General features: G+C 59.3%; 3 protein-coding genes across 3 annotated transcripts in view; all 3 read right to left on the bottom strand.

Moving 5' to 3' along the window:
* CABIN1 (calcineurin binding protein 1) overlaps nucleotides 1–22,357 on the bottom strand; it is a 37,911-nt gene extending 15,554 nt beyond the window's left edge. The window contains 19 exon segments of the mRNA XM_056821164.1: nucleotides 137–252; nucleotides 678–837; nucleotides 3,305–3,541; nucleotides 3,942–4,136; nucleotides 5,102–5,236; nucleotides 5,763–5,950; nucleotides 6,798–6,876; nucleotides 7,224–7,441; nucleotides 7,591–7,730; nucleotides 8,853–9,024; nucleotides 9,103–9,245; nucleotides 9,247–9,360; nucleotides 9,553–9,702; nucleotides 10,075–10,204; nucleotides 10,275–10,455; nucleotides 10,759–10,893; nucleotides 20,717–20,830; nucleotides 20,907–20,999; nucleotides 21,095–22,357. Coding sequence (XP_056677142.1) covers nucleotides 137–252; nucleotides 678–837; nucleotides 3,305–3,541; nucleotides 3,942–4,136; nucleotides 5,102–5,236; nucleotides 5,763–5,950; nucleotides 6,798–6,876; nucleotides 7,224–7,441; nucleotides 7,591–7,730; nucleotides 8,853–9,024; nucleotides 9,103–9,245; nucleotides 9,247–9,360; nucleotides 9,553–9,702; nucleotides 10,075–10,204; nucleotides 10,275–10,455; nucleotides 10,759–10,893; nucleotides 20,717–20,830; nucleotides 20,907–20,999; nucleotides 21,095–21,097 — 2,703 coding nt within the window. The 5' untranslated portion in view covers nucleotides 21,098–22,357.
* A 150-nt stretch (nucleotides 22,358–22,507) lies between these two features.
* Nucleotides 22,508–23,793, bottom strand: DDT (D-dopachrome tautomerase). The gene is made up of 3 exons (XM_056821171.1): nucleotides 23,088–23,793; nucleotides 22,834–23,009; nucleotides 22,508–22,619 (listed from the first exon to the last, which is right to left on the bottom strand). The coding sequence occupies exons 1-3, from the start codon at nucleotides 23,193–23,195 to the stop codon at nucleotides 22,547–22,549; spliced, it is 357 nt and encodes a 118-aa protein (XP_056677149.1). The 5' UTR covers nucleotides 23,196–23,793; the 3' UTR covers nucleotides 22,508–22,546.
* Nucleotides 23,794–24,124: 331 nt separating this feature from the next.
* MIF (macrophage migration inhibitory factor) lies at nucleotides 24,125–25,160 on the bottom strand. Its single transcript, XM_003342241.3, has 3 exons — nucleotides 24,652–25,160; nucleotides 24,345–24,517; nucleotides 24,125–24,257 (listed from the first exon to the last, which is right to left on the bottom strand). The coding sequence occupies exons 1-3, from the start codon at nucleotides 24,757–24,759 to the stop codon at nucleotides 24,191–24,193; spliced, it is 348 nt and encodes a 115-aa protein (XP_003342289.2). The 5' UTR covers nucleotides 24,760–25,160; the 3' UTR covers nucleotides 24,125–24,190.
* Between the last annotated feature and the right edge of the window lie 38 nt (nucleotides 25,161–25,198).

The raw sequence follows: 25,198 nt of genomic DNA, 5'->3' as shown, positions 1-25,198 counted from the left end.
CACTCACACACTTGCTTGCACACTTGCTCACACAGGGCACTCGCTCACACGCTCACGTAGAAGCACAGGAGGGCCCGGGCCCGCCGCTCGCTCACACGCTCACTTGCTCACACAGGGCACTCGCTCGCACACTCACGTAGAAGCGCAGGAGGGCTCCGTTGGAGTTGCAGCACCAGGACCTCCTGCCCAAGTACTCGTGCGCCGTGTTGAGTAACATGAGGGAGGACGGGAGCAGGGGGGTGTCTGGTCTCCCTGGAGGGAGGGAGGAGAGGCGACAGGAAGTGAAGGCCCGGCGGCCAGCTCCCACCCTCGAGCCAGGGGCACCCCCGCCCCGCCAGGCCCCGCCGAGTCGGGACACGGAACTGAGGGCAAAATCTTTGCCGCCCAGAGCGCCCACGCCGAGGGCGGCTGTGCCCGGAGGTGCCGTGGCCACAGATCCCTCTGCCAGTGTCCCCAATGGATGAAGGAGGAGCGGGTGGATGCCACGCCGGCACAGTCGAGGCTCCCTCCCAAAGGCTCCTCCCCTTTCCTGCCCGTCACTGCCAGTGGGCACAGCCAGTGCCCACGTACAGGTCTGGTCGGGGGTCTTGTTCAAAGTGCCCACTAGAGAGAGCTCCCACATGGTCGGGGAGGCCACTGGGCAGTGCCCGGGGTAGGGACGGGGAGACGAGCCCCACCTTCGCCATCGTCGGGGCTGCGCGGCGGCGGCGGGGGGCAGCGGGCACGGAAGCCGCCCTCCTCGTGCCGGATGATGCGGTGCAGGATGACCCAGGGCAGGACCGACGCCACGTATGGCTCCTTGGGCTCCTCCTGGACCGACATGCTGGAGTCGATGACCTGGTCCGGGGGAAAACCGGAGGCCGTGAGGCAGGGGCCGAGGGGTGGCAGTGCCCGGCTCCGACCCCCCGGGGCACACCACGCTCTGCTCCGGGTCTGCCCTCGGGTACCCTCCCCAGCAGAGCGTCTCCGGGCCGGGCAGACCCCACTCCTGGGGGCCCTGACCTCATCCTTCCTAAAAACTCTCGAAAGCGGCCTGAGGCCCTCCCCGGAGGCTGGTGGTCTACTAAGACCTTCTGTCTTTGCTCCTGCCCCACTCCTGGTCCTGCTGTCCAGAGGCCTCACTTCACAACTCCCACAAGGTAGCAGCAGCTCTTCCTTGTCACCATTTCCCTGGATGTTCCGGAGCTTGTTTCCCCAAATGACTGCCTCCACTTTATCAAGCTGTGCCCAAACAGAGCCTCTTGGCAGTCCGACAGGTCGAGTGGCATTAAAAGCACAGGGTCGCCGCGGTGATGTTGGCCCAGACTGGCCGTGAGCACGGACGAGCCGTCCCCCTCGCTGCGGTGTTCTTCTGATCTTGACCCTGCACGAGGCCTAGATGAGCTTTAGGCAGTGGCTGTGAACACCGGAGTGGCCCGCGACGCTGTCAAAGCCTTCGACGGGCGTCTCGGCTCGGCCAATGCTCTTTAGCGAGTGCTTGTGTCCCACAAAGGTTGGCGTTCTGCATGGTGCCAGGTGTGGTCCAGATGGCAGCATTTTAGGCGATTTTACAGTCCTGGCACATTGGCTTCGGCACTGCTCTCAGCCACCTGAGGCACCCATGTGGGTCTGGAGAGCTTGGCCCAGCCCTCCGTGAAGTGCTGAGTGTCTTCCCATCATGGAGTCACCCGGGATGAATCTCATGTGACCATACCATAATGGAGGACTGCCTGGATAAGTCACTGGAGTCTAAGGTTCACGAATGCCATTGCTCTCTAGTTTTCTTGCCTCATTTCCTCTCTGCTGTAGGTCTCGGGCCCCCATTTTTCTCTTAAAAGAATTCTGGAAGGGTGCCTTCTAAACACGGGGGGATGATCTGGGAACAGAATTCCCTTTGAAATGCATCAGGTCGGCTTTGTTTGGGGCTCCCCCCGGCCCCAGTAGTTCTTTGGCAGCTGGTTCTAGTTCCTTCTCCAAGATCAGGTTCTTCAAGACGTCCTTCCGGTCTTCGGGTAATTTGGGTGTTTTCGGTTTTGGAAGGCATTCCTCTGCTTCTTTTGTGCGCTCACTTTTGTTAGCACGGCCCTGTGCAGAATAGGCTCCACTTAGTCTTTCTGAGTCCTTTGGATTCTGAGGTGAATTTGCCTTGGAGTTTACGTGCTCTTTTAGTTTCTGTTCAATCAAATTAGCTAAGGATTTCTCAATTTGGTTCAGAGCCAACTTTTACCTTTATAGCAATCTGTTGTCCTCCAGTTTGTAGTAGCTCCTCTTTGCTCCTGATTTTAGGGATATTTGCTGATTTTCTCATTTTGGAAATGCATATTCAGCTCATTAATCTTCTCTTTCTCTGATTTATTAACGCTCGATTGTCCCACTGAGGACTGCTTCCACTGCATCCCAGAAATTTCAGTGTGTCGTTTCAACATGATCATTTTCTTTCAGTTACCGTTTCTATGGTCTGTTCCTTGACCCATTCGTTATTTTTGATTGTCAAGGCTCCATTCGGATCTGCTGCACCTTTGTTTGGGGCCCCTGAACCAATTTCTGCTCTTGTGGCTTCATGGTCTAGAAATGATGTATTGGCTAGTTCTGTCGCTTTACGTTTCTGTGCAAAAGGCCATGGTCAGTTTTTGTAGAAGTTCCAGGTGGTGCAGGGAAATATGTATATTCTGTTGCTGTCCCATTTAGAAGAGAAGATGCTCCAGAAATCTGGTCAGTTTTTCTTTTGTTTCTCTGCCATGTCACTTTGGTGCTACTGGTTAGTTTCTTGCAGCTTAAGTGGTGCTTCTTTTCGGAATCTGGAGCACATCCATTGATTCCTGGCTTTTGGCTTCTTTCCCTTTTGTTTCTGGAGGGCTTCTTTTGGCTTTGGCTGAGAGCACGGTGGCAATTCATGCTGTCTTGGACTCAACTTGAGGAAGACTACATTTTTTTTCCGTTCCTTTGGTTGTATTTTGGGTGTGCCTTTGTTGTTGTTGTTTAAACCCTTGCTTTCTTTTCCTAGGATACTAAGTAGGGCTTTCAAGGCAGAAGAGCAGCAAGAGCCAGGAAATGAGTCCTAAGGGACTTGCCCAAGGTCACCTGGCGAGGAAATGTCTAATGCCAGACTTGAACCCAGGACCTCCCAACTCCAGGCCTGGCTCCCTCTCTGCTGAGCCACTCAACTGCTCCACAGCTTTGTTTTCTGGATTATTAATCATCTTTGCCCATTGCAAATGAGGGTTGTGTTTTCTTCCATCTCTGTCTCCAGTTGAGTTTCTCCCCAGTCCTTTCCAGTGCTAGACAGACAGACAGACGGACAGCCTGTATACATCCCCCCCCATACCTGGATGAGGTTGCTGGTGAGCCGGATGAGGCTGGGGGTCCTCAGGGTCTCCTCTAGGATGCTGCTGTCCGCAGACAGGGCCTGCTCGATGCCCAGGAGGAGCTGAGTGACCGTGGCTACCCACTCCTCCTTGGCAGCCGTCTCCGTCAGGTTCATCATCTGCTGGATGGCTTCGTGGAGGGCGACTTCAGAGCACTCAAAGCAACGGCTGTAATCCTTGAGTTTGAGAAGGGAATCCTGGGCAAGAGGGAGGGAGGACAGAGTTGTGGGGGCCCGGCTCGGCCTCTGGCCAGGCACCAGACGGCCCATGCTGCCCCGAGGGGTGCCAGTCCCCACACACCAGCCTCCACAACGCCCTGGCGACGGGCCTCGAGACCCTCGGATTCCCCCAAAGCCCCTGTGGGCCGGCGGTGAGGTCCTGTGGGCAAACAGAGGCCGGCTCAATGGGCCTGGGAGCCACCTCCTGTGGGAGGGAGGGAAGCGACTTCCTATTCTCTCCCTCGGAGCAGATGGCTCTCGGGCCCGGAGGTCCTCCCGAGCGGCCTCGTCCACCCCCGCCAAAGAGGAAGAGAGGCCGAGGACGGGTTGGGGCAGGGTGGGAGCTCGAGGCTCCTGACCGAGATGTGGGTGGCCTCACCTGAAGCAGGAGCAGCTGGGCGGGACGCTCAGGGATCGAGGTGACAAACTCGAGGTGCTTCGTGCGGTCATACCCGCTCAGGCACAAGGTGGGCCGCAGCAGGTGGGTCACGGCCTGGTAGTCGCCCCCCTCATAGAGCCTCTGCAGCTCCTCCAAGGACTGGCACCTTTCCAGGGACTTCAGGTTCTTCTCGATCTGAAAAGGCCACAGCCCAAGGAGGGGTTGGGAGGTGGCCCCTACCCCGGCCAGAGAGCCTCCCGGTGTGAATTTCAAAACTCCTCCACCCTGTTCAGACCATTCTTTAGAGGATGGGATTTGGCTATTTCCTGATCAATAACAACAGAGATACTGACAGAATCAGGTCTTGGAAACTACAATCTCCACCCTACGCAGGGCAGCAGGATTTAGGAAGGGCTGCAGTAAAGCTCAAGATTTAATTATTTGAGACTATGACCTTCAACAGACATGTGCAAAGGGGCAGACCTCTGGGTGGTCCTGGGTTAAGCTAGAGCCACCATTGGCACAGGGGAGACACAGGAAGTGAGGTAGAGGACAGCTGAAGAGGCTGGGATTTGTGGTGTGGAGGGAGAGTGTGGTGGTTGGAGCCTGGTGCTTGGAGTGGAGGCCCTCAGACTGTTTCTCCATTTTGGTTACGTGAGTGATAGGGACTGATCTCTTTTCTTTGCCTCAGCTATCCAAGGCTTTGGGCCTTTGGCTCAGCCTAAGCAGAGGGGGTATTTAAGCCCTATTCCGTCTCCCCTTTCTCTTTCTCTCTCTCTCTCTCATACTTTTCTTCCTCCTGTTTGTAATTAAACTCTATAAAAGGTTGACGGCTGACTTGAGTTTTCATTTAGGAATTACATAGCTGAATTCCTTGGCGACCTTAAATTAATATATATCAGTCTTTTAAAGTGATTTCCTTGTCACACCGGAGGCCCGGGAGCCTGGCGGACAGAGCGCCGTGCTGGGAGTCCCGAGGCCCTCAGCTCAGACCTGGCCTCGGGCGCTCCCTAGCTGGGAGACCCCGGCAGGTCGCTTCCCTGAGGCAGCTGTGGCCCCTCTTGGAGCCTTCTGTGAAAGGGCCCCCACCAAAGAAGGAGGACCCCCCAGGGTGTCTGGGCGACCGGAGGGGAGCCAGGGAGCGCCCGGGATGTGCCCACCTCCTCCAGAGAAACCACGGAGTCCAGGTGAAGGTTGGGGAGCCGGAAGAGCGGGCTCTTGGCCTCGTGCTGGCCACCAGCTTGGAGCAGCTCCGTGCAGATGTCGTAATTCTCCAGGGCCTGCTCCGTGTCTCCCTGGTGAGGCACCATGATGGCGTCAGGCCGACGTCCCCATTTGTGATGTCTGGGCCGGCTCTAGGGGACGTCCGACCGACACCCAAGGCCCTCCGTGCCTGGGACGCAGCTCCCCATATTCCTCCCTCCCCGTCGCCATCCGGGCGCCCCCAGGCCCATCTGTTCCCCTCACGCCTCCCCCTCCAGCCCTTCCTCCGTTTGAACGCTGAAGCGGGCTCCCAGGGCTGGCTGGGTCCCCTCGTTCCCCCCATCAAGCTCAGGGGCTCCCAATGGCCTCGCGGGCCAAAGCCACAAAGTGCTCCACCTGACCACGCCTCTCCCACCCCGACTCCAGGAGAGCATCCCTCCTCTGCTCCACTGGCTGATGGCCCTGGCCTACCCCCACCTCCTCCAGGAAGCCCTCCCGCTCAGGGAGTGGGACCTCCCCCATGGCCTCTGCCTCGGCTCGGAGCATCCGCGCCCCTTTCCTGGAGGGGGCCCATGAGGCTGGAAGTCTCGTGGCCCCCCCAACCCGGCCCGGACGCACCTGCAGGGCCAGAAAGCGGGCCTTGAGCCAGTACACGCGCACGATGAACTCCAGCCAGCCTTCCTGGAAGAGGTCCCGCTGGGCCGAGGCCAAGGACAGCTGCAGCAGGTCCCCCAGGAAGTGGGTCCCCGGGAAGTCGGGTCCGAAGCGGCCATTCAGCGCTCCGGCTGGGCAGTGCCGCGGGGACACTGCAATGAATGGGAGGGGTCACGCCGGGGGGGGGGGGCACTCGGGGGACGGCCCGGCCAGGCAAGCAGCCGCGTCCTTGTGCCTCCACCCCCCCCGCCGCGGGGATCCCCAGAATCGGGTGGCCGGCTTGGGACTCCCACTTCCTGCTCCCGAAGGTCGGGGGCCCTGAGGGGATGGCCCGGGCGCAGCCGAGGAGCCGGCGGGGTTTCCCGGGAGGACGTGCCAGGCCTGCCAGGTGACGGCAAAGGGACTCCTTGGAAGAGACGCGTCCGGCGGCCCCTCTCCTCGCGCTCGCGTGGCCTTCGCTCCAGAAGAAGAGCCGAGCCCCCGGCAGCCCCCGGGGCGGGCGCTCCTGGAGGGCTCCCGAGGCCCGCCGGGCAGAAGTCAGCCGTGACTGCGCTGGAGAGGCAGCCCTCGCGTCTTCCGTGCCAGGCAGAGGCTGCCCGGGCGGCACAACCGCGGTCTAAGAGAGGGTCCCGGCAGATGGGAGAAGGCCTGGCCGAGGGCGGCAAAGAGGGCCGCCAGGCGCTCGAGCGAGCCGATGGCGGGGAGGGGAGGGGAGGCCAGTCTGGCGGGGAAGGTTGAGGGCTGCGCCGGGCCGTCTCGCAGCGGGAAGGGCCGAGGCTGGCACCCGGCCAGGGCCTGCTCGGAGGGACTCGTCCCGGCCCAAGCAGGCGTGCGGGCGAGGGCGGGGCTCCCTCTGAGCCTGCCAGCGCCCGCTCGCAGCGCCCTTCCCCCGGCGGCCCCGGCGAGGGGGGGGCCCCAGCTGTGGCCGTCCTGGCTCAGGGAGGGCCTGCGCGGCCTCCTCGGCTCGCCACGGGAGCAGCCGCCGTCCCCGGGACTCACCTGCACAGCTTTTGCCTTTGGCCAGCAGCCACTGGTCCAGCTGCAGCTCCATGCACGACAGGCCCACGAGCATCATGTCCTGGCGGGAGAAGCCCGGCAAGGCCTCGTCAGAGGCGGGGCCAGGCCGGAGCCGGCTTCTCCCCTCCTTGGTGGGACACCCCGGCTGCGTCTGCCCGCCGAGCGCCCCCCCGCGCCGCGCCACAGAGGCGCGGGCTGCTCGCGAAGCCTCCCGCTCAGCGGACTGGCAAAAGCACCAAAGGCAGCGCGCGGCCCACGGGGGCCGGCGAGACGAGAAGGGGGAGAGGGAGCCGGAGGGCCCAGTGGAGGCAGGCGGGAGAGGCTGGGGAGGGGCGGCCCGGAGAAGGCGGAGACGGGCTCAGGCCCCAAGCCCGGGCGCCGGCGGCAGAGCCAGGCCGGCCGGCCTACCTTGATGTGCTGCTGGCCGCAGTCCCGGAGCAGAGGGTTGGGCAGGCCGCTGCTGTGCCTCCGCCAGCTGCTGTAGATGCTGAGGACCACCTGGCCCAGGCCCGGCGGCCACTTGACCAGGAACTGCAGGCTCATCACCTTCAGGTACCTCATCATGAGCTCCAGGAGGCCGCCGTTGTGCACGTTGTCCAGCAGGAAGGCGTGCACGTCCTGTTGCTCTGAGGACAAAGCGGGTCCCCTCCGATGAGAGGGGTGTCCGAGCCCGGCCGCGGCCGGAGGCCCCCCGGCGGCAGGCTCGAGGGGGAGAGGCCAGCCCGGCCGGAAGAGGCCGAAGGGACGCGGCGCCCGGAGGAGCCCCTACTCCTACCCGTCTCCATGAACGTGGTGGCGTCGAAGGACAGCCTGGGGGCGCCCGCGCTGGCAAAGCTCTCCGGCTTGGCGTCCGACTGGACGTCATAGTTGCCGAAGCCGTCGTCCTCCTCCTCCTCGGGGTCCAGTTTCCGTAACCTACGCAGGAGCCGCCCAGGACAGCGAGTGAGCCAAGAGGACGTCGGCCCCGCCGTGCGGCCCCGGCCAGCGCCCGCGCCTGGACTGCTGGGGCCGCCGGAGCCTGCCTGTCCCCCCGACGTGCCTCTGCTTGAGGCGAGGCCGGCGCACGCTGTCCAGGGGCGCCTCCCGCCCTTCGCAGCCACAAAGAGGAGCTCGTCTCCCCCCTGCCCAGAGCGGACCCACTTCCCTGCCAAGTCCTGGGCTCGGGGAAGGGGGGACCCCGGGACCCCAAACCCAGGAAAACAAGTCGAAATCCTCGTGCAGGGTGGCCGCTTCTCTCTTCCCACATTCACCCTTGGGTGCCTTCTGGCCGCCTCTGCTTGGCTGGCCCTCCGAGCCCCGGGAGGACCCCGGCCTCCCGCACGCCTCGGGGGCTCGGCACGGGCTCCTAAGACACCCCGCCGCTCCCCGCGAGCCCGCGTTGTCCGGGGCCGGCCGGTCAGGAAGGGGCCTTTGGCTTCCAAGGCCGGGCCGCCCGCGCGGGCCACGACACCGTGCGGGGATTCCGCTCCGCAGGCTGGGCGGCTTTCACGGGCGTTTCCGTGCTCCGCTTGCCCGGCACCATCGCAGCGTCCTGTGGCCTCCAGCCGTGCCCGGCGAGTCCCGCCTTCTGTCCCGCGAATGGTCCGGATCCGCCGGGCCGGCCCTCCTCCCCGGGAGAAAGCCCGGTCTGGGGGTCCCTTTCCAAAGGGGCGCCGATGTCGGGGACGTGGCGATGCGGCGCGCCCGGCCCGGAGTAGCCTTCGCCGGCCGCTCCGCGGAGCCGGGCCAGACGCCCGCGTGGGCCTGTATCGGGGTCTCCGCGTCCGGCCGCCGGGGAGGTGGGGGGGGGGCCGCGGTCCCTCGGCGTCTCTCCGCCTCGGTCAGCACGCGGGACGTCGCCAGGGCCGGCGCTCCTTCCGGCAGAGACAAGCCGGCCTTCTCCAGCGAGGACCAGCTCAGGCCGGCCCAGACGGGGAGCCCCGGACAGACCGCTCTGGCTCGGGCCGCCCTTCCTGTCTGTGGGCGCCCGGCCTCCCCGAGCTCCTCCCGCCCCACCGCGGAGGGGAGCCCCGGGGTGGCCCCCCGCCGGCCCCCTACCTGGGCGGCAGGAACTTCAGCAGCAGCTCCTGGAAGTCGACCTTCTCCTCCTTCTTGCACTTGGTGTTGCGGACGCGGGCCGAGCGCCTCTTGGCCGTCTCGCCGCTCTCCTCCGGCGCCGGCCTCTTCCTCTTGACGCCCTTCTTGCACTTGTCGCCCCCGGAGGCGTCCCCTGCGCGGCCAGGCACGAGTCGAGCCGCGGCTCCTCCGGCCCCCCCCCGGGGCCCCCCCCCCGGCCGGGGAGACTCACCGAGAGGGGCCGCGGCCTCCAGCAGGCTCTGGCTCGGGAGGGAGAAGCCGGGCGCTGCGGCGGCGTAGGGGAAGGGTGGCTCGGGCGCTGGGGGGAGGGGCACGCTGGGGGCGGCCGGCGGGGAGCGCGGGGACAGCGCGCGGGGCGGGGTCCCGGTACTCAGAGAGCTCGATCCTCCGGCCCAGGCTGGGCTGCGGGGCGTCGCACGACGTGAAGTGGCCGTAGGTGGCCAGCAAGCTCTCGCCGAGGCACTTCCACCTGGAGCACGAGAGGGCGCAGCGATGCCCGCGGCGCCTCCCCCTGCCGCTGGCCGTCTTCCCTCCCGGGGACCCTCCCCGCCCCCAGCCAGGCCCCCGAACCACTTCGGGAGCTTCCCAGAGCGCCCCGCCTCTCCCCGAAGAATGGGGGCTCGGGGCCCCCTCGGGCGCCCCCCCATCCTGCAGGACCTACGTGAAGTAGGGGATGGGCTGGGCGAGCCGCAGGTCGGCCTCCTTCTCGCGCACCAGCAGGGCCCGCCTCTTCCTGCGCAGCTCCAGCGCCTCGTCCAGGATGGCCTGCGTCTCGGCGGCGCCGACACTCGCGTCGTGGATCGACATGTCGCTGAGACCCGGGCGGAGAGAGGGAGGAGCGCGGTCAGAGGGGGGCAGAGCTGAGAGACGCCCCGGCCCCTTCCAAGCCCCGCTGGGCAGCCCCAGGAGGGAGGGCCCAGCAAGTCGGGGGGCCGGGCGGAGGCTCCGGCCTGAGGCGCCACAAGCAAGCCCATGAAGGGGGCAGCGCCGGGGCGGAGACAGGGGACCCCGAGGAGGGAGGCCGTGGGGAGGCTGCGGGGGGGGCCTGGGGGAGGGAACGGGGGGGGGGGGGGACCTGGGGGAGGCTGCGGGGGGGACCTGGGGGAGGCCGCGGGGGGGACCTGGGGGAGGCCGCGGGGGGCCTGGGGGAGGCCGCGGTGGGGGGAGGCGGGCGGGGGCGCACCAGCGGAGGAACATGCGCAGCGAGTCCTGGCGCAGGCAGGGCTGCTCCTGGAAGATGCGCTCCTTCAGCACCAGCCCCTTGCTGTAGCGGCAGTCCTTCTCCAGCGCTTTGCAGATGAAGTACAGGCCGGCTGCGGGGCACACGGGGGGGCCGTCAGGACCGGCAGGGCCCCCGCGCCCCCCCCCCCGGGCCGCACTCACTGGTGTAGTCGCTGAGCGTGTACAGGACGGTGATGAGGTTGTCCAGGCAGGGCCAGTGGTCGGGGTTGCAGCGCAGGCCCTCCTCGAAGGCGTGCCGAGCCAGCGGCACGCGCACCAGCCGCAGCGCCAGGCGGCCGATCTTGTACCACAGGTTGACGTCGGTCGAGTCCAGCATCACCGCCTGGAGAGGTGGCAAGCGCAGGGCCCACGTGACCGCACCGCAGGGGGCCGCTGGGGGAGCGTGGGGGGGTGAGGGGGGGAATGAGGGGGAGAGCGAGGGGGGGGACAAGGGGGGGACGGGGGGGGGGGGACGTCAGGCCCCCGCGGGCTCTTCCTAAAAGGAGCTCCGGGTCCTCCAGGCACGACCGAGACAGCTGCAGCGTCGTGCCGGGACCCTCCCCAAAGGCCCCCGCTCTGTCCCAGGGAGGGCCGCGAGGGCCCCCAGCCTTCTTCAGCGGCAGGACCCCCACCCGCGGGCCGCTACCTCCAAGTAGAAGTCCATGGCGGTGTCCAGGTCCTCGCGCTGCGCCGCCAGCTGGGCCAGGTTTTTGTAGGTGGAGTACTTGAGCATCAGGCCGGGATGCTTCAAGCCCTCTCGCTCATCCCCGGACAAGACGGCCTGGAAAGACAAGCGCCGCCGTCCAAAGAGCGCCCGGCCCGGTCAGCCGGGCCCTCCTCGAGAGGGCCGCAGGGTGCGGCAAGCCCTCTCCGTGCGTGCGTGCGTCCGTCCGTCTGTCCGTGCGTGCGTCCGTGCGTCCAGGCTCTCTCTGGCCCGTCCGGGCGCCCCCGAACGAGGAAGGGAGGGCGCCGCCCGGAGCTCGGCCGAGGCCCGCGCGCTGGTTCAGACGAGGCGCACGGCCGGCCCGGCTTCCGAGGGCAAAGGCCGCTGCTCGGACAGGAGGAGCCCCTCTCGGGGCGGCGACTCAAGCTCTGGGGCAGGTGAACGAAGGCTCCAGCTCGCTGGGAATGGCGGAAGCGGACGCCGCCTCCGGCCCCTCCAGGGGGCCAAGCTGGGGGGACAGACGCGGCCGAGGGGCCCCTCCTCGTCCAGAGGGACAGCCGCCACGGGGACCACATCCCCACACCCGGGCCTCGTGGCAGGAGCAAGACCGGGTTCGTCCCAGCCTCAGCTTCTTCCGGGGCAGAATGCCAATCGCGAGCGCCGCCCAGGGGGCTGGACCAAATGAGGCCTCGCGTCAAGGCGCAGCATCGGGTGAGCCTGTGGGAGCCTCGAAGGTCCCTGGGACCCTCCTTTCTTTCCTCTTCCTGATCAGTCCCGTGTGCTGGCTCCCAGGCAGAAGAGCAGGAAGGGCTGGGCCACGGGGCTCAAGGACTCGCCCAGGGTCGCCCGGCTGGGAAGGGCCCGAGGCCAGACGCGCACCCAGCACCTCCCAGCTCCAGGCCTGGCTCTCCGTCCTGCCACCCAGCTGCCCCCGGGGCCTCGTCTCCTAGGAGGGGTTTGTTTTCCTCGTTCGGGGGCAGGGCAGCTCGGCGAGCAGAGCCAGGCCCGGAGACGGGAGGTCCCAAGTTCCGATCTAGCTGGGTGACCCTGACCAAACCACTTAGACTCCATGGCAAAGCCTTCCCACTCTTCTGTCGGGGAACCCATGGGCAGGAGTGGCTCTGAGGACAACCTCCAAAGAGCCTCCATGAGGGAGAATCCGGGGCTTGTTTCCCCACGTCAGGTGAAGCCACAAAGGACGCATCAGGGCATCTGGCCCATCAGGGGCAGGAGGGAGCAAGAGCCCCACTCAGCGCACACCACCCAGGGGATGAGTTCCAGAAATGGCGCTGGTGGCTCTCAGGGCTGGCCTCGAGCCCCACGCCGTGACCGGTACGCACGAACCAGGCCAAGGCTCTCCGACCAAAGAGGACCTGCCAGGTCCGACGCTCGAGAGGGCTGATGGAGGCCAAAAACGCCCCCCAGGGGCAAGTCGAGAGGCTCTGAGTGGCTCTGCGCCACCATGGAGGAGCAGACAGTCTGAACACAGACGGAAGCACGCCACCCTTCGCTTTGTTTCCTCCAGAACAGCAGGACGAACATGGAAACATGGCTGCCTCAGATTGGCTAACATGACAGCAAGGGAAAGTAATGAATGCGGGAGGGGACATTAATGCTGGTGGAGTTGTGAACTGATCCAACCACTCTGGAGGGCAATTTGGAACTATGCCCAAAAGACTGTCTGCCCTTTGATCCAGCCATAGCACTGCGGGGTCTGTACCCCAAAGAGATAATAAGGAAAAAGACTTGTGCAAGAACATTCATAGCTGCTCTCTTTGTGGTGGCAAAAAAATTGGAAGATGAGGGGCTGCCCTTCAATTGGGGAATGGCTGAACACATTGTGGTATCTGTTGGGGACAGATAATAAGCTGGAGGGACTCCATGTGAATTGGGACGACCTCCTGGAATTGATGCAGAGTGAAAGGAGCAGAACCAGGAGAACATTGTATACAGAGATGGATACATTGTGGCACAATTGAATGTAACTGACTTCTCTATTAGCAGCAATGCAATGACCCAGGACAATCCAGAGGGACTTATGAGAAAGATGCTCTCCACATCCAGAGGAAGAACTGTGGGAGCAGAAATGCAGAAGAAAAACAACTGCTTGATCACATGGGTGGAAGGGACAGGATTGGGGATGTAGACTCTAAGCAATCACCCTACTGCAAATAACAATATGGAAATAGGTCTTGATCAATGACACACGTAAAAAGCCAGAGGAATTGCTCATTGGCTATGGGACAGGGGTGGGAGGAGTGGAGGGAAAGAACATGAATCTTGTAACCATGGAAAAACATTCCAAATTAATTAATTAAATAAAATTTTTCAAATAAAAAATAAAAATTTTAATACAGAAAAAATAAAATAGAATCCCAGGGGTAAAAAAAAAAACTGGCTATCTCATCCTACCAGCCATCATGGGGAAGGCCTGGGAGGGAGAGAGGAAGAGAACACAGATTGCAAAAACATCAGAAGGCAACTGAAACCTGCACCAATGTGAGATCTAGAAAATGAAATGGAATTAGAAAAAGAAGGCAGGGAGCTGACAGCATCTGAAGTCTCACCACTTCCTAGCTGTGTGACCCTGGGCAAATCACTTAACCCCCATTGCCTAGCCCTTTTACCACTCTTCTGCCTTGGAATTAATACACAGGAATTAATACACAGTATGGATTCTAAGATAAGAGAGAGAGAGAGAGAGAGAGAGAGAGAGAGAGAGAGAGAGAGAGAGAGAGAGAGAGAGAGAAAGAGAGAGAGAGAGAGAGAGAGAGAGAGAGAGAAAGAGGCTGGAAGAATGAGCAAACACCAAAAAAGGAACCTGGCTCCCAAGAGCTTGAGACCCAAATTCCACAGAAAACAACACCACAAAAACAGCTACCAGCAAAGTCACAAAGAGAAATGCAGACTGGACACCGACCTCACAAGAATTCTCAAAAAACCTAACGAAAGAATTTTTAAAGGACTGAAAAAAATGAGAACTGAAGAACAAAGTTAGGAAAAGAGAATCAATTAAAAGCTTAGAAAAAGAAGAACAAAACTTTCTGAAGAAAATAACTACCTGAGGCAAGCAAGGTGCCTCAGGACATAGAGCCAGGCCTAGAGAAGAGAGATCTTTGGTTCCATTCTGGTCTCAGATATTTTCTGGCTGGGTGACCCTGGGCAAGTCATTTAACCCCCATTGCCTAGCCCTTAGCACTCTTCTGCCTCAGAATCAATACTTAGTATTAATTCCCAGATGGAAGACAAGGACTTTTTAACTACTTGTAAATTATAATTGGCCAAACAGAAGCCAATGAGTCCATGAGACATCAAGAAAGAGTAAAACAAAGTCAAAAGACTGAAAATATAGATAAAGATGTAAAATATTTCATGAGAAAAACAATTGACCTGGAAAATGAAAAATCTAGGATTTCAGACCATTTAATTTGGACCCAAAACGCCACAACAAAAAGAAAGAAGAGCCTACCTATCCCATTTCAAGAAATCATCAAGGAAGACAGCCCTGCTCTCCCAGAACCAGAGTAGGGAGAAAGGCTCTGCTCTGTTCAAGATATCAATCACTATTGATCGACCATTTCTATCCCAGAGAATTTCCCATCTAATCTAGGTTGGCAAGTTTAAGGGGCTTCCAGGGGGACAGCAATCAGCTACTTCTCTTGAACAATCAATCCCACACACATGGAGATGTGCCAGGCAGTCAGCGAGCAAGTGATCTGTTCCAAAGGAATCAGGCACTTTCCTCTCATGGAACAGGGCTCTCGCCCTGTCAGAATAACTTGCAAGGTTGCAGAAAGACACTTTCATGCTGGGCCTGAACATGGAGAGGCTGCATGAAGATGTCATGGGTTTCAGGGAAAAGCTCCTCCACCAGACATCACCAGATTTGGGGGCAGCCTAAGAGTTTGGAACCACTGCTGAAAGGCCTTAATGGGTCCTAATGCTGTCTGGACTCTGTAGGCACAAAGAAGTTGGGGAGCCTCCTGGAGAAAAGGGGCTAATCCAGAGAGCTGGTGGCCTGGAGGACTTTCCCACTCCCAAAGAATCCACCAACCACTTCATGAAAGAGAACCCCAAAGAGAAAAGACCCAGGAATGTGACAGCCAAACTCCAGAGCTCCCAGGGCAGAAAGAGACTGTTCCAATACCATGGAGTCATAGTCAGGATCACACAACATAAGGACTGGCAGCTGCCATGGTAAAGGAATGAAGGGCTCAGAAAATGAGGTTCTGGAATGGAAAAGAGCTGGGATCACAAGCAAAAATGACCCACCCAGTTTGTACCTCAAAGAGATAGTGAGGAAAAAGACTTGTACAAGAATATTCATAGCTGCGCTCTTTGTGGTGGCCAAAAATTGGAAAAGGAGGGGATGCCCTATGGTTGGGGAATAGCTGAACAAATTGTGGTATATGTTGGTGATGGAATACTATTGTGCTCAAAGGAATAATGAACTGGAGGAATTCCATGGAGACTGGAACAACCTCCAGGAAGTGATGCAGAGGAAGAGGAGCAGAACCAGGAGAACCTTATACATAAGAGATGGATACACTGTGGTACAATGGAACGTAATGGACTTCTCTACTAGCAGCAATGCAATGATCCAGGACAACCCTGAGGGACTTATGAGAACACTATTCACATCCAGAGAATAGAACTGTGGGAGTGGAAACACAGAAGAAAAACAGCTGCTTGATCACATGGGTCGAGGGGGCTATGGCTGGGGATGGAGACTCTAAATGAACATCCCAGTGCAAACACCAACAACATGGAAATGGGTTCTGATCAAGGTCACATGTACTACCCAGCGGAATTGCACATCAGCTATGGGAGGGGACTTGGGGGAGGGCAGGGAAAGAACATGAATCTTGTAGCCATGGGAAAATATTCTAAATTAATTGAATAAAATTTTACAAAAAGAAAAGAAGAAGATCCTACCCAGGGGAGGGGAGGGGTAGCTAGACAGCTCGGTGTGGATACAGTGCCAGGCCTGGAGTAGGGAAGACCTGAAGTCAAATATGGTCTCCGATACTTCCTAGTTGTGTGACCCTGGGCAAGTCACTTAACCCCAAATGCACTTCCGCCTTAGAAGCGATATACAGAATCAATTCTAAGACTGAAATATGGGTTTAAAATTTTTTTTAAAAGAATTACCCAAGGGGGCAGCTAGGTGGCTCAGTGGATTGAGAGCCAGGCCTAGAGATGGGAGGTCCTAGGTTCAAATCTGGCCTCAGCCACTTCCTAGCTGTGTGACCTTGGGCAAGTCACTTGACCCCCATTGCCTAGCCCTTACCACTCTTCTGCCTTGGAGCCAATACACAGTAATGACTCTAAGACAGAAGGTAAGGGTTTATTAAAAAAAAAAAAAGAATTACCCAACCAGCAAAACTGAGTATAATCCCTGAAGGGGGAAAAATGGATATTTAGTGAAAAAGAGAACTGTTAAACATTCCTGATAAAAAGCCTAAATAGAAAACCTGACGTTCAAACACAAGGCTCAAGAGAAACACCAAAAGGAAGAGAAATTACAAAGAAACACGATTAGGTTAAACTGTTCACATGCTTACATGAAAATGATACGTGTCACCTACCAGAACGGGTCTTAGGAGGAATCAACCCATCTCAGCAGCAAGAGTTACAAAGAGAAATTCCATTTAAAATCACCCGAGACAATACCAATACTTGGGAATCTATCTGCCGAGACAAACACAGGAACTATATGAACACAACTACAAAACACTCTCCACACAGCTAAAACTAGACCTAAACAATTGGAGAAACTTTGATTGCTCATGGGTGGGACAAGCTAACATAATAAAAATGATAAGTCTGACCAAATTAATTTACTTATTTAGTGCCATACCCATTGAAGTACCAAAAAACTTCTTTACGGGATTAGAAAAAACCATAAGTTCCTTTGGAAGGACAAAAGATCAAGGGTATCCAGGGAAATCATGGAAAAAATGCAAAAGAAGGAGGACTTGCAGTCCCAGATGTCAAACTATACTATAAAGCAGTGGTCATCAAAACAATTTGGTACTGGCTAAGAGACAGAAAGGAGGATCAGTGGAATAGACTTGGGGTAAATGACCTCAGCAAGACAGTCTATGACAAACCCAAAGGTCCCAGCTTTGGGGACCAAAATCCACTATTTGATACAAACTGCTGGGAAAACTGGAAGACAGTGTGGGAGAGATTAGGTTTGGATCAACACCTCACACCCCACACCAAGATAAACTCAGAAGGGGCACATGATTTAGATATAAAGAGCGATGCCATGACTAAATTAGGGGAACACAGAATAGTTTACCTGTAGATCTTTGGGAAGGGGGAAGAATTGATGACCAAGCAAGAGATAGAGAGCATTAGAAGATGTAAAATGAATCATTTGGATTATTTTAAATTAAGAGGCTTTTGTACGAAGAAAACCAATGCAACCAAGGGAAACAACAAACTGGGAAAATTTTTTCTAACAAATGTCTCTGATAAAAGTCTAATTTCTCAAATTCACAAAGAATTAAGTTAAACTCATAAGAATACAAGCCATTTCCCAATTGACAAATAGTCACAGGATATGAATAGGCGTTTTCAGATGAAGAATTCAAAGCCATCAATAATAGAAAAATGTTCAGAATCCCTTTTGATCAAAGAAGTTCAAATTAAAACTATTCTGAGGTGCCACCTCACACCTAGCAGATTGGCCAATATGACAGGAAAGGAAAGGGATAAATGTTGGAAGGGATGTAGACACTGGTGCATGGTCGGTGGAGCTGTGAACTGATCCAACCATTCTGGAGGGCAATTTGGAACTCTGCCCAAAGGGCTGTAAAAGAATGCAGACCAGGCATACTACAGAGGTCTGGAACCCAGAGAGACCAAATAAAATGGGAAAGGACCAACTTGTACAGAGATCTTTCTAGCTGCTCTTTTTGTGCTGGCAAAGAATTGGACATGGAGGGGACATCCATTGGGGACTGGCTAAAGAAATTGTGGTACTTTTCGATGGCGGAATACTATTGTGCTCTAAGGAATGATGAACAGGATGATTTCAGGAAGAGCTGGAAAGATCTACAGGAACCTATGCAGAGCAAGAACATCATACACAGGAACAGCAACCTTGGACGATGATTACCTGCATAAACGTGGCTCCTCTCAGCAGTGCAATGATCTGGGACAAGCCTGAAGGACTTATGCCAGGGAAGGCTCTCCACCCCCAGGAAGAGAACTACTGCAGCCTTCTTTCCCATCAGAGTATCTTTGGTTTTATTTGGGAGTTCTGGTTATGTCTGACTTTGCTTTAACAACAATGACCAATACAGAAGTGTGTTTTGCATGACAATAAAAATGAAATTTAAAAAACCCTGAAGGGCAGTTTATGGCTTAGTGGATAGAGAGCCAGGCCTAGAGGCAGGAGGTCCTCAATTCAAAGCTAGCCTCAGACACTTGCTAGCTATGTGACCCTGAGCAAGTCACTGAACCCCCACTGCCTAGGCCTAACCACTCTTCTGCCTTAGAACCAATACTTTAGTTTTTATCACACAGAAGGGCAAAAAAATTAACTGGAAACTAAAGAGTGGGTTGAAGAACAAATCACTGAAACAATGAAGACTTTCATTAATGCTAATGACAACCGTGAGACAACTTACGAAAATGTATGGGACAGCCTAAAAGCAATACTTTGGGCAAAGGAATTTGCCTGGATATTTCTGTCACTAAACAAGAGAAAGACTAGACCAGCTAAAAGAAACCAACATGTTTTCAGTCTCCATCGTCAAATTCCCAGGCATCAAAGAGTCCAAATGCCAGGAGAGAGGAATAAAATTCAGTGAAAAAAAGTCATTGGATTCATAACTAAATCTAGGAGTTGGGTTTGGGGGGGAGGGGGGGAAGACAAACTGTTGGCTAATTTGGTTTTTTAAAGGAAGGAAATCAAGGTATCAGTATCAAAAATGAAAAGGGGGAATGCACCACCAAGGAAGAAGCAAGTAAATAAATTAATTATCAGGAGTCATTTTAGGAGCAGCTGAGTGGCACCAGATCTAGAGTTGGAAAGACCTGGGTTCAACACAGACACCGACACTTCTGACCTCTGTGACCCTGACAAGTCACATAACCTCTATGTTAGAGTTGTTGGTAAGACAGAAAGGAAGAGTTGTTGGGGTTTTTTAATGGGGGAGGGTTGCCCAAAAACAATCTAAGTGAAAGGGATATTCTCAGAAATAGAAATTGCCCAGATTAACAAAAAAGAAATTAGAACTTTTGAATAATCCTCTCTTAGAAAAAGAAGCCTTAAATGAGCCCCCAAAGCTGAAATTCTCAGGACCAGCTGAATTTACCTGTGAATTCTACTGAGCATTTGAGGAATGATTAATCCCAATATTTTATAAACTATTTGAAAAGACAGTTAAGGCATCCTGCCACATTCCATCTGTGACCTATTAGTGCAGTGCTGACACCCAAATCAGGAAGAGCTAAGTCAGAGAAAGAAAACTGGAGGCCCATTCCCTCCCTAACAAATCCTGAGGCAAACATTTTAAATCAAGGCCATTACCACGATGCGCCTCAAAGGTTCCACAAGCTAACCAGGAAGGATTTAGAGCAGAAATGCAGGGCTGGTTTGATATTCAGAAAACAATGACAAAAACAACACTGATTAGCTGAATGATACAGAAAAAGCTTTTGATAAAATCCAGCACTTGTTCCCATTCAAACCAATGGCCCCTTTCTTCAAGTCAGGGGCAGCATCTCTGTAAAAGCAAGAGCAGGCCATATCTTTAAATGCCAAGGCCTTCCAGTAAGAACAGGGGGCAAGCACGGGGCCTACGATCACCACTGTCATTCGAGATCATACCAGAAGTGCTAGCAATAGGGAGAAGCAAAAGAAAGTGAAGGGAATAAAAATAGGGGATGGGGTGAGCTAAGCCTTTGCAGCCGCTGTGAGAATCCACTAAAAAATCAGCAAGTGCAATAAAAACCAGAAATCATCAGCATTTCCTTCTACTGCCATCAAAACCCAGCCGGAAGAGATAGCGAGAGAAAGTAGAGTTAAAGCCACCCTAGATCGCAACGGAAAAGCGCTGCCCGTGCCAAGACTGCCCCAGAACCACAGGAAAACAAGTACAAAACGTTCTTCCTGCAAAACAAGTTGAGAAATTGGAATTGTTCATGGGTAGGCTGAGCCAACGTACTAAAAGTGACAATTCTACCAAAGCGAACTAGCTTACTACTCACTTACAGCACGCACTAAACTCCCCAACAGAGCTAGGAAAGATCATTAGCGAATTCACCTGGAAGAACAAAAGGTCAAGCACACCCAGGGCCTCAAGGAGAAAAGCGGCCCGTGTCACCCAGAGGAAATCACGCAAATGATCTGGGACGGGGCAGCTACAGGCTCACACCACACAGCAAGACGACACAGTGTGGCCGCCTGGTCTAGACCACAGGGAAGACGTGACCGGCAGCAGTGGAGGAGGGAAGAAGGCAGACGAGAGGTCTGGAGGATCCCAGGAGGGAAACGGGATCATTTTAATAACAAAAATGTACGTTTATGCCAACAAGACAAGTGCAAGGAAAGCACGTAGAGGACCAGGCGCTGGGGGAAGCCTCTTGGGCCACCTGTTTCTCTGCTACAGGTCTCGCTGCTCCTGTTTTCTTTGAAACGCTTCCCTTCGGTCTGCAATCTATACGGGCATTGGCTCTAAGGCAGCAGAGGCCTGGCCAGTGATGGTGAACCTTTGAGATGTGGCGTGCTGGGCACAGGGGCAGGGGGAAAGAGGAAAGTCCTTGGCTAGGGTAGAGAGGGGGAGCGGAGTGGCCCACTGCGGAGGGGAGGGAGCAGCTGTGCTGGGCCCCCTGCCTCGCCAGTACCAAACTCTGCCATAGGGGTGAAGTGACTTGGCCAGGGTCACACAGCTGGGAAGTGTCTGAGGGCTGCGGGTCTCACCTCCCGCAGCAGGCGAGTGTCCAGCAGCTCCTGGTAGGCTCTCTCAGACTCCTCGCAGCGGTCGTGCTTCTGCAGGTCCAGGGCTTTGTGGTACAGGGAGAAAGCCTCGGCCTCCTGCCAAGCCACAGACAGAGGCTGGGAGCGGCCCAGCAGGCAGCCGCCCCCCGAGCCCCGCCCCCGCCCGCCTTACCTGGGCCTCCTTGGTCTGGGACTTGTGGCTTTTGAAGGTGCCCTCGTGGTCATCCTCCACAGTGGAGCTGGCGTTCAAGGCCGCGATGCGGATCTGGGGAGAGCAGAGCCAGTGGCGGGCCAGGCCAGAGACCCGCCCCCCGCCCCCCGCCCCGTCACTAGGGCAGCCGCTGCGGCGGCGGGACTCACCATCTTCTCGGGCTGGGCCGAGCCCCCGCTCCAGCCGGAGGTCACACCCGAGAGCCTGAGCCGGGCATTGCCTGCTAAGGGCTCCGGAAGCCACGCCCCCGCCCGAGCCCCAGAGAAGAGGGGCCTGACACACCGACCGCCGCTCGGACCTGCTTTCCCGGGGCCAAGACACTGCCGCGAGGAGAAACTGGGGGGCAGGGCTGCGGGCTCCGGTGACTGGAACAGAGCAGGGGCGGGGCCCCGTGAGACTCCGGAGGAAACTGAGGTCTACCGGGGGACCCCGGGCCCTGGCACTCCCACCCACCCACCCACCCGGCTTTCTTGACAACCGCTAGATCGGGCCCTTCCGCTCGCGCAGGCGCAGAAGGGAGAGCAAAGGCGGCCGCGGGAGCCTGTCAACAAGGCCGGCGTTCATTGGCTACTGCGCCAGCGCCTTCGGCCAGTAGTGTAGGGAGGGGCGGGACTTCCTCTGGTGACGTTCTACTGCGCCGGCCGGGAAGGCGGGACCATACGTTCATGGGTCCCAGGTGGAAGGGGGTTACTTCCCATGAGCCTCTGCACAGGAGGCGGGGGCGGAGCTCGCTGACGTCCCAGGAGTGGGCGTGCACGGAGGGAGGAGCCGGGCAGGAGCCGGGTATTTCGGGCTGGCGCTGCCTGCGGGACCTGGGCGCCTGCGCTTTACCCGGGCTGTAGCCCCTCGGAAGGCCCTCCCTGACCCATTTCGATTCGCCGCTCGCGCCGGGCGTGGTCTCACTTGCAGATGCTGTGATTTCCCCCATTTTAGAGCCGAGTAAACTGAGGCAGGCTGGCAGGTCGCCTGGCTAGGACCGATCTAGGGCTGGCCGCAGTGTGTGCGGCCTCAGGAGCCCCCTTTGGGCGCCTGCGTTGAGCCCTGGGTTTCTCCACCGGCTGGGTTTGCATGGGAGCAGGGGGTGATGGAGGCCGAAGGTCTCGGGGTCGTCGGTGGAGACACTCCCAACCCCCTCCGCACTAGCGGCAGCCATGGGGACGCTTTACCATTTCCACCCCCGGCCCATTTTGCAGATGGGGAAACTGAGGCCGGATTCGAGGCCCATCTTCCCTCCTCCAGCCTCAGAGGTGGGTTCCCCTGGCCTTCCTAACACAAGTCATGGCTCTGTTCTGGGCCCAGGGGCCGGGATTTTCCGCACACTCCTGGGCGCAGGCTCAAGGGAGGACCGCAGGGCCCGCGGGAGCCAAGACGAAGACAAGGGGGAACGGCGAAGGCCCGGGACGCAGCCAGTCTGTGCCAGCCCCAGCCCCAGCCCGAGCCACAGCCCGAGCCCCAGCCCGAGCCCGAGCCCGAGCCCCAGCCCGAGCCCCAGCCCCAGCCCCGGCCCCGGCCCCGGCCCCGGCCCCGGCCCCGGCCCCGGCACGGAAAAAGGAGTCGGGAGAGCCAGGCGGGCCGGGCCTTTTAATGTGCCAGGGCGCCCCTCACAGGAACGTCATCACCGTGCCCATCTTGCCGATCTGCCAGGGCTCCAGGGGGTAGAACCGGATGGTGATCCTGCGGGAAGAGAGGCACCGTCAGCCCTGCCGCCCAGGCCCGGCCCAAGCAGTCGGGATTAGAGCCGGGCTCCCGCCACCAGCAGAGGGATCGGGAATCGGGACCCCCCCATCCCCCACAGGGGTCGGGAAGCGCGACTGCCAATCTGCCTCAGTTTCCTCATTTGGGAATGGGGGCAGTGCTTGGGAAAGGCTGCCCCGGGGAGGGGACCTACCGCTCCTGGCTCAGCCCCAGCTCCTTGGTGAGGAACTCGAAGAACTTGGCGCTGTGCTCGCGGTTCTGCTCGGCCGTGCCCACCACCCCGATGGAGGCGACGACCAGCTGCGCGCAGGGGGCGGCCGAGCCGCTCAGGACCATGGACAGCGCCGGCCGCACCGTCACGTTCACTCTCTGCGGGGGGAGGAGCCAAGTCAGCCGGGGCTGGGGTGGGGGCGGGGCGCGGAGGGGCGCCGCAGGGCTCGCACTCACCTCCTCGGGCTTGGCCAGCACGGCCGCCGCCACGGCGCACAGGCGCTGGCTCAGGTCCTTGGGCAGCCGCTCAGCCGGCAGGCTCGTGTCCAGCTCCACGAAGGGCATGGCGGCGGCGGCGCGGCGTGAGCTCCGGGGAACGGACAGCGGCTAGTCGGGGTTCACCGAGCCTCAGCTGACTGGGACGGCGGGTCAAAGTTCCTCGCAGCAGAGCAGCGGAAGAAGTCTGGACTCCGGCCGCGGGGCGGGCCAAGGCTGCGATTGGCTGGTCGCGACGCGGGCGGCTCCGATTGGGCGGGGCGGAGGGACCGACGGCCAATCCGCAGCGGCCCCACGTGCCCCTCCCGCTCCGAGCACTGATTGAGCACGTTGCCAGATTAGAGCGAGGAGGAGGGGCAGGCGCGGACGCCCCGGGCCAGGCTCCAGGGGCCCTCGGCGTCCCTCCCCCGGCTCGAGGGGCCCGCCGAAAGCCAGCTGGACTCCAGAAATGCCGCGCCTCTGGGCGGGGCCTCCGGAAAGCCGCCGTGATTGGCGCCCGGTGCCAGGGGTGGGGGGACCCATAGAGCAGGATCCCGCCAGGCCTCCAGCCATCGTGTGCGACTGTCAGTCTGCCCCGGGCGCGGTGGCCACCTCCTAGCCCGCTCCCTTCAAGGCACGCAATGCGGGACGCGTGCGGCGGGCATAGCGGCCAAAGCCCATCCCTAGCCTCGTGGGGCTCGGCGCCTGCGCAGACGGGATCACTGTTCTGAGCCACTTTTTACAGGGGAGGAAACCGAGGCAGACGGAGGCCAAGCCGCCCGGCGGCTGGCAGAGCCTACATCCGAGCTCTGGGGCAGCTCCGTAGTGCAGCGATCACTGGCCCCAGGGCAGCCATGCCTCAGTGTCCCTGATGGCGCTGGCCAGTTGGCCTCTTCTTGGGGTCCCCCCAGCCACTTGGGGCGCTTTCCCGTAGGCACGTGGCCGGTAGCCTTGCCGCCCTCCCCAGGTCCGATCCGGCGCTAGCCCCGCCCCTCCCCCAAGACACAGACAGAGCCCGCTCCGGTTCTGCAGCCTTTATTGTTCAGCAGCACCCCAGGGCCCGGGAGCGAGGGGGCGGGGACTCGTCAGGCGAAGGTGGTGCCGTTCCAGCCCACGTTGGCCGCATTCATGTCGTGGTAGTTGATGTAGATCCTGCGGGGAGGAAGGAGGAAGAAGCCGGGCACTCAGGCCTCGCCCCCCCCCAGGCGCCGCCCCCCCCCCCCGGCCGGCGGCCCTCACCTGTCCCCGGAGATCCGGAGGTGCTTGGTGAGCAGCTCGCACAGCTGCTTGGTGTAGGCCTTGTTCTGCGGGCCGCTGATCTTGCCGATGCTGTGCAGGCTGCAGAGGGCGCACGGCTCCGCGGAGCCCCCGAACGCCATGAGCTGATCCGTCGCGATGTGCACGGCGATGTACTGTGGCGCGTGAGGGCGGCAGGGTTAGCCCCCGCCTCCTCCGGGCCCCGCGCCCCCCCGGCCTCCCCGCGCCCCCCGGTCGCCCCCCCGGCCTCCCCCGCGCCCCCCGGTCGCCCCCCCGCCCCCCCGCGCACCTGCGGGGGCTTGCCGGTGGCCTTGGCCAGCTGCGAGGTGAGCTCGCTTAGCAGGGAGTCGGGCACGGCGGAGCGCGGCACGTTGGTGTGCACCACGAACATCGGCATGGCGGCGGCGCGAACGGAGCTGAGCACAGAGGAGCCGCTGCACGTCTGCACTGGCCGAGCACCGCGAAAGAAGCACGTGCCCAGGGGGCGGAGCGCCGACGCCCCGCGTGACTCTCTGGGGCCCGGCCCCGCCCGAAGCCCCGCCCCCTGGCAATAGCGTGGGCCTCGCCCCGGGCCACCCGCTGCTTCTTTCCGCCCTGTGGGGCTGCTGTGGTAGAGCGTAGCGCCCCAGAATGGAAGGGGCGGTGGCTCCCCGAACCCGGGCCCCCGAGGGCTCCCAGCCTGCTGCTCCTGAGGGAGGGGCGCCGCGGCGGCCCCATTTCCGTCCCCTCTGGGTCACTTGGTGGGGCCGCCGCCCCCACTTTAGTCCGCTTGTCCCCCATCCAGGCGCCCCTTGGCCCCGCCCCTCTCCTGGTAGCCATGGCGATGCACTAAGGGG

This window comes from Monodelphis domestica, chromosome 3 (assembly GCF_027887165.1).
Source record: "Monodelphis domestica isolate mMonDom1 chromosome 3, mMonDom1.pri, whole genome shotgun sequence".
Lineage (NCBI taxonomy): Eukaryota > Metazoa > Chordata > Mammalia > Didelphimorphia > Didelphidae > Monodelphis > Monodelphis domestica.
Note: the sequence above shows the minus strand (reverse complement) of the source record. Positions and strands in the feature narration are given on the sequence as shown.